Below are 11,939 nucleotides of genomic sequence, written 5' to 3' on the forward strand. Positions count from 1 at the left end.
TTTTCAATATAATCTTATATAAAGATAGTGTTGATCCATGGAAAAAATAAATCAGCAAAATGTGAAGGTCTATGTTTTCATTGTTCTATAGAGACAAAACATAAAGTACTCTTGTTTCAAAAGTCTAAAACAACAAAAAAGAGAGGATATGTTAATTTTGAAAGCTCAACCCTTACTTTCTTCCATATGAGTCTAGAAGAAATACCATCCCACCATGTATTCGCATGTTTCATTCCTAATCAGTAACATTCCCTATATACTCAGTATGTGGAAGATGTGATAGGGCAACAAGGTTGTTAAAGTCCCTTGCCAAGTACTTGCTCTTTGTCAACCTCTCTTCATACATATCTAATACATCATCCAACTTTTGGGTGTTGCTCTCAAAATATGCCTTGTCTTGAGGCACGTTAATCTTGGTGCAAAGACCAATCGATGAACTAATCCACAAGAATATGGACCAAATTTGTGTTGTTCAACTTCAATCCATTGTTCAACCAATGCTCTCCTCCAAAGGCTTGCCCAACAAACAAGACCCCTATCCTACATAACTATTTGATTAGTATCTTATGGTAGCCCTTGTCTCTGCACATAACAAAATCTTATGATAGCCTTGACTTGATATTCATGAGTGGGGATTGTCAAGCCCCACACATTCTAGGATTGAATGTGACAGTTCATTGGAATGAGTCAAGGAGAGTTTCCTCATCCACTAGTAGTACATTGAACTGAATTTCTACAAAACAAGTTTTAAGTCCATAGAGTGGTCTTGGCTAAAACGTTCTCAAGATGACAATTAGATCTAAGTCGTGATGGGGTTGTTCGGATGGGAGAGCAAGAATGTGTCGAGTAGAGATATTTTTCGAAGGGGGGGAGCCTCTTTCTTTATTTAAGAGGCTCTAATCCAAACTCAACCAGAGCTTCTTTGTACTACTTGGATTCGAGAGGAGAGGGTAGCTAACGGGGAGAGGAGGGGATGGAAGATTGGAAGGGAGGATTGGAGGAGGACAAGATAGTGTCAACAATTGGGGGAGAGGGATGATTGGGTATAACAACTATATGAATTTATTGGTCAAGAATATCAATGACAAGGTGATAGTCAGCTCCAAAGGTAGTTGAGTCGCCTTGAGTTTACAAATATGACATTTATAGATGAGGTGTCCTTCCCTATAGCAATAGAAGCAAGAACTAAGTTTGTTAATGTAGTTGGTTGTTGTTCAAATTTGAAACCAAATTCAACTAGCTTGGTGGAGCTTGGAGGACATGTATAAGTCCATAAATGTGATGCAAACCCAAGGATCTACACATAGACTAACCCATTTATCATAACATTGTTTACACTAGAGTAAAATTTCTTGTTAAAAAGACAAAAAGGTAAGAGAAAGGGAATTCAATCTACACGTAATATTTTAATTTAATTATTCTTTTTGGATAAAATTTGAGGTCCACGATTAAAAATAGCATGTTTAGCCACAGATAATCCAATAGCAATATTGCAAACCAGCGAGAGCATGGTCTGGATCAGCAAAGACGCATGAGCCAAAACCCCTAAATGATTCTATGGTCTGTCCTTTTAGCTCTTAGTTATTACGAGTCCATTTGAAAAGTCTCTAGCCCTTTTTCTCAATATTTCTGGATCGAACTTTCAAGGTAGGGTGGGCTCTAAACACCGCTAATTGGGACGAATCAAGTTTCTGGGTTTGCTTCAGCACACTTATTGGCACCGCTTCAAGGATTCGAAGATTTTGCAACACATACAGTTGAAAAAAGAAAACTAGGGTTTTTCAAGTTGCAGAGCCTCTACGCCGTTCACCTCAAACTTATATAGAGATAACGTTGATCCATTCCAAAAACAAGTCAGCAGGAAAGTAAAGGTGCTCAGTTGCATTAAAGAGGAGAGGTACTTGTTATCAATACCAAATGACTTCTACATCTGTGAAAAGAGGTATTTATGTTTTCATTGTTCTGTACAGACAAAACATGGAGTGCTTTTATTTCAAAAATCTACAAAATTACAGAAAGAGAGGATTTGTTAATTCTGAAAGCTCAGATCTTCAATGGTTGGCTTCATAGCCAAAACCTTCTTCCATGCAGGTCTAGAAGAAATATCTTCCCACCATGCTTTCACATGTTCCCTATTCCTAATCAGATATCCCTTATCAGTAGCATTTACTATATACTCAGTATGTGGAAGATGGGACAGGTCAGCAAGGCTGTAAAAGTCCCCTGCCAAGTATTTGCTCTCTGACAGCCTCTTTTCATACACATCTAATACTTCACCCAACTTTTGGGCACTGCTCTCAATGAATTCCTTGTCCTGGGGAGCATTAACCCTTGGTGCAAAGACCAACTGATTAATTAACGCATAAGAATGAGGACAAAAGTTCTGTCCTTCAACTTCAAGCCATTGTTCGATCAATGCTTTTTCCTCTAAAGTCTTGCCCAGTAGACAAGTCCCCTGTTCTGCATATTTCTCTGCATAATATCTTATGATAGCCCTCGACTCTGCACATATCCAATAGAAACTCAGGTCTATATATACACAAGAAAGCACAGAGTCAGATCTCTATATATACACAAGACAGCACAGAGAGTCATATCTACACTGCCCAAATCAGATCTGTATGTATACAGTGAAAATTTATTCCTTGGAAGATCCACTAACCAAAAAATTTTGAACACATACAATAAATGTATCACTTGGAATGTGATTATCTGTCCCACCCACATGAGTTTTGAACGCAACTGTAAATTTATCAAACGACTACATAACCCACAAAATGCTTAAACATATACAAGGAACATGATTACCAAATAGAGTAAGATTTCCATCCTGGACTGCAGGAACTTTTCCAAACGGCTGCATATGCACATTAAAGTTACAATAAACATGAGTCTTCTCTCTCTAAATCTCTTCTGTTACTTGAAACCCAACAAAATGATAATAAAGGTATGATCTCTTTACTTGCAAGGCCAAAAACTCTGTTTTTTTGTGCTCTCTTGCCAGCATATCCAGCAACACAATCTCAAAGTCAGTGTTTTTCTCTAAGAAGCATGCAAGCACTCTTCTGGTGCAGGATGCAAATTGTGGTCCATATAACTTCACAACCATCTTATCAATCTTCAATTGAAAAACAAACCCAAAACACAAATCAATATCCTCTAGCTTTACTTGTATATTGTTTCCAACTCAGAAAGGGGAATATTAAGTATTGTATTCAAGTCAAAGCAACACTTGCAAACAGCTGTAAACCAATAAAAGCAAGAGCTAAAGGACGATAGAAAATGAATGGCTGTGGCTGTCTCAAAAATTAGGATACCGAAACAAGAGATTTTCCTTGGTTAAGTGGAAGTAGTATGAAACTTAAGGATAAGTGTAATCTATATGAAGAAATTAAGTGGTATATTTCATAGTTAAGTATGTTTGAGTTGTAGTAGTAATGAGATGGGTGATTTTTCAAAAGTTTCAATGCTTCATCTTTGTGAGCATCACCTAGATGCAAGAGTTGGAGTAGCAATGATGGGTGATTTATGAGAAAGTTCAATGCTTCACTTTTGTGAACATCATCTTTGTGTAATGAGTGCTATGTGTACCATTCATTCTCATAAGAAATGAGTTCTCGTGAACCACCACTCATAGAACATGGATCAATGAGTTTCACATTTTAAATAAAAAAAATATATAATTTAAATAATTAATAAGCAAAAATGACAAATCTCAATTAATTATTTTTCTTAATTATGATATTGCATTTGTGTGAGAGACTTTTAGCTTATGTACTGGGATTTCCTATCTACTTATAGCAGACGTAAGAAATAGAGATTCAATGTGATATTCTATTTTGTCAAGGAATATAATATATATAAAACAAGTTTAGTTTTTTAATTTGAATTAATTTGGAAAAAAAACATGAAAACAAGCAGTCATAAAAAATATGAAGTTTATATGTCTGAAAACTGTTGCTTGTGTTTCTGTTAGACTTTTTTAGCTTCTCCACTCCACGAAAATTGTACAAAATTGTTTCTAAGTAAAATCTTCATAATAATGGATTATAGTATAGGGAATTTTTTTTATTGTATTTTATTATCTATCATCAGGACAAATTATTAATGTTTTAATTGTGACAGTGAATCAGATTATTATGTTGTTTGATCGCGTTGAATTGATTTCTTTTTGGAATGCTTGTCTATGGTCACCTATAGATTTGTTTGGTTTACTTTTCCTTCCAGTATTTTTATTTATTATATTTATCTTTTTTTCTGAACAGGTTTCGTGGATTGCATAACTATTGTATTATACATTTTGTGTTGAATAATATTTACTTTCTATTCAAATATATAGATTCAAAGTTAATTGTAGATTGTCAGGTTAAGTGCTGGTAGCAGCGATGGTGAGAGATTTTTCTAATATTGCATGGTTGATTTACTAACATATGCAAGCATCGAGTTTTCATTTTTTTAAAAATAAATTTATTGGATATCTTTGGATGACATTTAGCTTAGGTTAGATTATTTATCACATTATATTTCTTGAATTCTTTTACATTTTTTTTTAATTAATAGTTATTTAAAATTATTTGTTTTTTCACAAAGAATTTTTTCAAGATTGAAAATTAAATTTTCTATTCTTTTCAATTTATTTAAAAAATAAATAGTAGATTCGTAATCAAATTATGCATAGTTTTAAAACTCGTGGGACTCGTTAAGACTTGCGAGTCCATTGGCGGGCTAAGTTGACTCACCAAGGACTCGTGAGCCGAGTTCTCGCGAGTCCTTTCCAAGGATTTGCGCGAGTCTTTCACTCGGACTCGTGCCATTCATTGAACACACCCAACCATGATTTTAAGTGTTTTTTTTTACTTTTTTCACTCATTTGGCATTGTTGCTTGTTGAAAACAGGTTTGTAGGATTTGTATGAGGAGAGGAAACAAGACTAAAACAACCTCATTCTCTTCATCATAATATACACATGAAATACAACATTTGTGACTTATACTTCAAGTTATATTTCATGTATATATTGGTAGGATTTTTGAGTGTGGTTTCAAATCTCTAGGAGTTATAATGCAAATTCTAGGTTTTAGATCTTTCAAATTTTCAGACTTAGTCAAATTTCAGTAATTAGTAGGCTCCTATTAGCATTCTCTCGCTCTCTCTATCTCACTCACTTTATCTGCCCCGAATTTTAGACCTATCTATCTCCCTATCACTCTTCTTCTATCCCCTCTTTCTACCACTCTCTATCTTACTCTCTCCTCTCCCCCCCAAGATCTAGACCTATCTTTCTACCTCTGACCTATCTCTCTACCCCTCTCTCTCTCTCACCCTCAGACCCTAGTAAGTGGTGCTACCCTCAACCTAATTTTGGCGAGCTGGGGAACCTACATCGGACTCCTAGAACTAGACCCTCTAGTTCTATCTTTCCCTTGGTTTAGTCTTCTCTTTAGTTTGTTCATTGTTGTTTTTCACATTTGGACATATTATTATATGTAATTTTGTAAACATTTATAAACTTATGCTGCTATTATACATTTTAAAGTTTGAAACTAGGAGTATGAAAGATGAAATTTCAAATATTAAGTGTTTGTAAATCATATGACATGTAATGTTTCAATTATGGCTCTTATGTTCTCTAAATGCATTAATTTCTTTATGTTTTTTTGTAAAACTACGATTTTGTTTTTTGCCAAGTCTTTGCCGAGTCTTTCACAAGTTTGAGTCCGAGTCCAATTTTTTGGTTTTCCGAGTCCGTGGCGAGTCCAAATTTTAAAACTTTGAAATTATGTATACCACATTTTTTAATATTCCATCTTCCAACATAATATCGTCAGTATCAATAATAAAAAGAGCTTAATCCATTATTATATAAATTTTATCACAAAAATTTCTTTGTGAAAAATTATCTCAGTTGGCCACATATGATGAATACATCTAAAATCCATATTAAATCAAAGAGAAGATAAAAAAAACGTACATACCTCTCAATTGGAAAAGTTTTTTAATCAAATGTCGGTAGGAGGAAAGCTTAAGCATGATTTCCTCTAAGTAAGCCAGACATGAGTGCTCATATCGTGTCGTTTTACTTAAATTCATAATTCTGTTCAGCACAAACTTTTATGAAGATAAAAATTAGGAATTATGTTTTCATTATTCCATAGAGATAAAACATGGAGTGCTTTTATTTCAAAAATCAGAAAAAAAACAGATTGAGAGGATTTGTTAATTTTGAAAGCTCAGCTATTCAATGCCTGACTTCATAGCCAAAACCTTCTTCCATGCAGGTCTGGAAGATATATCCTCCCACCATGCATTCACATGTTTCCTATTCCTAATCAGATATGCCATATGAGTATCATTCACTATAGATTCAGTATGAGGAAGATGTGCCAGGTCAGCAAGGCTGTAAAAGTCCCCTGCCAAGTACTTACTCTCTGACAGCCTCTTTTCATACACATCTAATACTTCACCCAACTTTTGGGCACTGCTCTCAATGATTGCCTTGTCCTGAGGCCTATTAAGCCTTGGGGCTAAGACTAACTGATGAACTAATGCAAGAGCATGAGGATCAAAGTTTTGTCCTTCAACTTCAAGCCATTGTTCAATCAATGCTCTCTCCTCCAAAGACTTGCCTAGCAGACGAGTACCCTGTCCTGGATATTTCTCTGCATAGTATCTCATGATAGCCGTTGACTCTGCACATACCCAATAGAAAGTTATATCTATGCTACCTAAATCAGATCTAAATATATACAAGGAAAGGCATAGAATCAGATCTACACTACCTAAATTAAGCCTATATATATTCAAAGCATAGAGAGTCAGATCCCCACTACCCAAATCAGACCTATATATATTCAAAGAACAGAGAGTCAGATCTGCACTACTCAAATCAGATCTATATGTATAGTGTAAATAAATCACATGGAGGATGCCCTAATAAATAAATTTTGAACACATACAATAAGTGTATAACATGGAAAATGATTATCTTCTCCACCCATAAGTTTTGAATACAGACATTAAATATATCAGATCATTACAGAACTAGCACAATGCTTAACATATACAATGAATATGATTACCAAATAGAGTGAGATCTCCATCCTGAACCACAGGAACCTTTCCAAATGGCTGCATATGCACATTGAAGTTACAATAAACATGAGTCTTCTCTCTCTAAATCTCTTCTGTTACTTACAACCCAATAAAATGATAACATAGGAATGATTTCTTACTTGCAAGGCCAAAGACTCTGGTTTTTTGTGCTCTCCTGCAAACATATCCAGCATTACAAGCTCAAAATCAATGTTTTTCTCTAAGAAGCATGCAAGCACTCTTCTGGTGCCTGATGTCCAGGGTGGTCCATATAACTTCACACCCATCTTTTCAAATCTTCAATTGAGAAACTAACCCAAAACACAATGTCATATAAGAGAAGAGGAAATGATTGTAATGGAACAGATATCTCTGTCTTAAATTTTCAATGGAAGAGATAACAATTTATACTCCACTTTCAATATTAGTAAATTACTAAAATAATTTAAAATTGATATAAAACACTCACAACAACCCACAAAAAACAAAAAAAAAAGAAAAATTAAGTATACAAAATCTTTAACTTTAAGTAGAAATCTGCAAAACATATCCAAAACTGTGTCCCAAAAAGTAAAACAGAAAAGGAGTGCAGAGATTAAAAGGTCACATTTCTCATAACAAAAACAACAAATAATCCAAAAATCTCAACCAATAGTTTGAATATCTCTACTCCTCATTTATTTTCTCAAAATATTCTATACCCAAATCTCAGAATATTAATTTAAGTCGATTCGTTCATGTGCCTATGCATCTTATTGAGTTCCTCAATGTGAAATCATTTAAATATATTACTACTAATTTTTTCAATAATAAAGATATTAGTATTAAATTCTTCAATTTGGCACGTTTATACGTAATGCAACGTGGAAAGAAAGCAAAGATAAACATTAAACTTTATTTAATTTACAAATTGCAACTAATCTGGCTAAATAGAGTGTGCAGGCCATTCACGATGCTAGGGAATTCTCAAATATAAAAAGCTGGCTTAATGTGCTCTTAATCAGCCACTTGACTTAATGGAAATATTCAGCATGTTTTTACTCCCATCATAATTGTTTTGAGTTTATTTTATATAATATATGTTTATAATTAGTATAATTTTTGTTGAAAATTAGTCTAAGGGGCACATAGACATCTATGAGGCAGATTAATCGGGTTGGTCGATGACTTCTTTCTCTTCAAGAAGTTTTGAAGATAAATACTGAGGTTCTTCTATGGGGAATTCTGGTCATACTGGTATTGGGGGCATTGGTTGTGATAGTTTTGGTGTTGTTGAGTTTTTTTTTTACATTCATAAAGAGTTTCATACAAATAATTACATGGAGGCCCTCATCATTTTGTATGCTATGGAGAGAGGTTGTGTTCTTGGTTGGAAAAAGATTATTTATGAATTTGATTCACAAGTGGTGGTGAATATATTAAATGCGCAGCGACTAGATGATATCAGCAGATTATAAGATTGTGTAGGTCTTTCGAATCTATTACCTTTTCTCATATTCCTCAAGAGTGGTTAAGAGTTTCGGATTAGATTGTATGGCGAAATGGACTTCTAATCCAATGCAGGGTTGGAATATTAAAGATAGGCGATATTTGTCTATAGAATTTTCTCACATGTTGGAGCAGTTAGTTGTAGAGGATACAAATGTGTAATTTTTTGTTCTTTGTTGGGTTGTTTGCCCTTCTTGCTTTGGAATTTTCTTTATGATTAATAAATTTTTACTCGATTTTTTAAAGAAAAAAAAAGTATATAATGTAAATTATATATGTCTTTATTTAATTTATTTTGAGAAAATCATTTTCCTTTACTATTCTTTATTTCTTGTGTAAGTTTAAAATTATAATTTGTATAAATGACTTAGTTCAAGTTTGTGATTTGTAAAATGATTTCTAAACTTTCAAAATGTAAATCTAAAATTAATGTAGATTCATAATAAGAGAATCCTATTTTAGAAAGGCATTGTGTTATTAGCATAATTTTGAAATGGAGTATTATAGATCTTCATATTTTGATAGAGGGAGTAAATTGGATTACTTCTCCTATCATTAACACATACATAATACTCCAAATCCTTTTGAGACACTGTTGGCAGTAACCACCATACGGTGTACTTCTAAATTTTATTAATTAAGGCAACAAATAATTCATACCTAAAACTAGAGATCCAAAGGATTTCGTTAACTGGCAATCTATCACTCTGTTGAATATCTCTTACAAGATCATTGTCAAAGTGTTGGCCCTCAAGTTGCACTCCATGTTACTGCTTATTGTCAAGCCTGAACATAAAGGATTCATAAAATTGAGGTATATCCTGGACAACATTATTGCAATATGGGAAGGATGGAATGGGCTTGACATTCCCAACAGCCTTCGATTTTCATCAAAATCAGTTTTACCAGAGTCTATGACTAGATAGGCCTTTCATTCTTTCCATGCTACAAGCCCTTGGTTTTGGGCCACAATTTCTTCAATCAGTTCAGATTCTTTTTATTGATGTCTTGGCCTACACTACCATCTCAAGTCAATAGTCTTCTTCTTTTGGACTATTTTTGTCCATCAAACAAGGTTGTCCTCTTGCCTCGTCTCACTATGTTTTGGCCACGATAGGTTTTGGCTATCTCCTAGCTCAAGTTTTCTCACAATCTCATGTCAAGGGGTTTTCTTTGCCTAATTCAAACCAACAACTTTTCAATGGCCATTTTGATGATGACTCTTTCCTCGCTTTTCAAAAAGAAGAGGAGAACATCAATTAGACTCTATGGAGAAATATTTAGATTTATGGGTATACCTTTAGACTTTCAGGCCAATCCTTCTGAGCTTTGGATCGTTGTGCTAACAATAATTTTGAAGAAACTTCAGTATTGGATTACCAAGCCTCTCTTACTAGCTGGTAAGTTTCAAATTTGCTCCAAAGTTTTAGCAACCACACATGTTTACTACTCATTTTGGGCTCCTTCTAAGGCCTCCTATTTGAAAGTTGAAAAGCTCCTCAAATATATCTTATGAGCTTCCAGTGATGGCCATCATGGTTTTCATCGAGTGGCAGGGGAATTATATTGTTTACCACAGGAATATGGTGGCTTGGGTTTACTTTCTATTCATCGATGGGGTATGGCCTTATGTTCCAAATGTATAAGCAGGGCTCTCGCTGGAAATGAAGCCTAGAAAATTCTTGTTTGCCATTGCATTTTCTCTGGCTTGCCCCATGGTCATTCAACCTAGAACGGCCTGGACATTGAAACTCTTCTTACCATGAAGGAAGGTTCACATTCAAGGTACTTCCATTATAAAAAGCATTTGGAAATTCTGGGAATCTCTCAAACCCTATCTATATTGGGATGGAGATGATTTTTGCAATGGTTTGTCCATTAATCAATCAGAATCTCATCCATCTATCCACCAAGAATTTTCTTTCTTGGCTACATTTCAAATTGAAATATCAAATCTCCAATCCAAACTAGGAGACTCACCACATGGTTTTAGATTCCATCCTCTATCCTCATTGCACCAATTGGAAGCGCATTGTCAAATCTTCGTGGAAGACTAGAAATGGTATGTAGACACTCCCTTCCAAAGTTAGATTCTTGCTAAGCGGTACTCTTGTATCTCACCTCATTTTCCTTTGGTGGACCAACTTAATTCCCGATAAAGTTGGTTCACTCTTACTTGGTGCTTACTCTATCAAGGCCTATCTATGGAGACATCATCTCGCTAACATAGGCATTCCCACTCCTTCCATTTTGGCCAAATTGAATCAATCGAGCATCTCTTTTTGTTCTGCCTGTGTCCTCAAGAAGCCTGGAATCAGATCCATTACTTTTTTAGGCCCTTTAGACCCAATCCCTTCTTGTTTCACATGATTCTACTTGGAGATTGGCCCTGCCTACCTCACAAATTCACTCAAATATGGCATATTTATAGGGTTAAAATTTTGTTCAACATATGAAAAGATAGAAATGTTGCTCTATTAAATTGCATTTCTACTAATAAATGTTTTTCATTATACTCTAAAGCTATGATTTTTTCTAATGCGTTTATGCATATTCTGGTGCAAGCAAGTAAATTTTCAGTTGAAATTATTCATCTCTAGGAGTTGCTAGACCACTAGGGAAATGTCCCGTGCATTGTTGCTTGGGTTCCTCTAGACTCCACCTCTCTTCATGGACATCGATGTGGACGTAGCCACTCTTCTAGACGAGACAATCATGGTGACTGCAGGACTCACTCTCATGGTCCGACACCTCAAAATCTCAAGGACTCTACTACTCATGGAGGATGGTCACTATTCTCATGCCCGCCTTCTCAATGGGACACTGGCTAGCCAAACATCAACAAATTTCCCCATTTGTCACTTGTCATCTCCCTGATTTGCACTCAACTATCTCTTGGGGAGAATGCTGAAGAAAATGCACTTTTTAGTTGGGAACACATTGATGACTCCACCCCAATGATAGTTGGGGGAAACTGGATGATAAGGATCCTCCTCCACTAGGAGTTTCCTTAGTTGCTAAATTTTTGCTGGGTCGACCCACATTTTTTGTTTTTATGATCTTAGGGCTAGGCTTTTATGTTTAGACTTGTGGGTGTGCCTTTTCACCACTCTCCCTTTTTGTGAATATTGTATGATTTTCCTTTTGTTCATGCAAAGATAAATAAGATATTGATTAAAAAACCTTTCCCATTTGAAGGTATCTAGGTTTTGAACTTCTCTTTTGATTTTATTCATCATGGTTTTAGGTTTTCTATAATTGAACACAGCCTAGTTTTTGTCTTACCTCTAAATAAGCTAAATAAGCTGGAAATGAGCGCCTATATCATGTTGTTTTACTTATTCTTAATTTTTTATAAT

The 11,939-nt window shown here is 34.8% G+C and overlaps 2 protein-coding genes across 2 annotated transcripts; both read right to left on the minus strand.

Moving 5' to 3' along the window:
• Positions 1 to 1,931: 1,931 nt before the first annotated feature.
• LOC131051377 (glutathione S-transferase F10) lies at positions 1,932 to 3,298 on the minus strand. Its single transcript, XM_057985871.2, has 3 exons — positions 2,963 to 3,298; positions 2,809 to 2,857; positions 1,932 to 2,502 (listed from the first exon to the last, which is right to left on the minus strand). The coding sequence occupies exons 1-3, from the start codon at positions 3,107 to 3,109 to the stop codon at positions 2,030 to 2,032; spliced, it is 669 nt and encodes a 222-aa protein (XP_057841854.2). The 5' UTR covers positions 3,110 to 3,298; the 3' UTR covers positions 1,932 to 2,029.
• A 2,880-nt stretch (positions 3,299 to 6,178) lies between these two features.
• Positions 6,179 to 7,579, minus strand: LOC131051378 (glutathione S-transferase F10). The gene is made up of 3 exons (XM_057985872.2): positions 7,233 to 7,579; positions 7,080 to 7,128; positions 6,179 to 6,689 (listed from the first exon to the last, which is right to left on the minus strand). The coding sequence occupies exons 1-3, from the start codon at positions 7,377 to 7,379 to the stop codon at positions 6,235 to 6,237; spliced, it is 651 nt and encodes a 216-aa protein (XP_057841855.2). The 5' UTR covers positions 7,380 to 7,579; the 3' UTR covers positions 6,179 to 6,234.
• Between the last annotated feature and the right edge of the window lie 4,360 nt (positions 7,580 to 11,939).

The sequence above is a fragment of the Cryptomeria japonica genome, chromosome 11 (genome assembly GCF_030272615.1).
Source record: "Cryptomeria japonica chromosome 11, Sugi_1.0, whole genome shotgun sequence".
Lineage (NCBI taxonomy): Eukaryota > Viridiplantae > Streptophyta > Pinopsida > Cupressales > Cupressaceae > Cryptomeria > Cryptomeria japonica.

Excerpts from the sequence above, each read along its gene's own strand:
- LOC131051377 (XM_057985871.2), bottom strand. The coding sequence starts at position 3,109 with ATGGTTGTGAAGTTATATGGACCACAATTTGCATCCTGCACCAGAAGA. Across the intron at positions 2,858-2,962 it reads CAGAGTTTTTGGCCTTGCAA|CCGTTTGGAAAAGTTCCTGC; the intron begins GTAAAGAGATCA and ends GTGCATATGCAG. Across the intron at positions 2,503-2,808 it reads TGGAAATCTTACTCTATTTG|AGTCGAGGGCTATCATAAGA; the intron begins GTAATCATGTTC and ends GGATATGTGCAG.
- LOC131051378 (XM_057985872.2), bottom strand. The coding sequence starts at position 7,379 with ATGGGTGTGAAGTTATATGGACCACCCTGGACATCAGGCACCAGAAGA. Across the intron at positions 7,129-7,232 it reads CAGAGTCTTTGGCCTTGCAA|CCATTTGGAAAGGTTCCTGT; the intron begins GTAAGAAATCAT and ends GTGCATATGCAG. Across the intron at positions 6,690-7,079 it reads TGGAGATCTCACTCTATTTG|AGTCAACGGCTATCATGAGA; the intron begins GTAATCATATTC and ends GGGTATGTGCAG.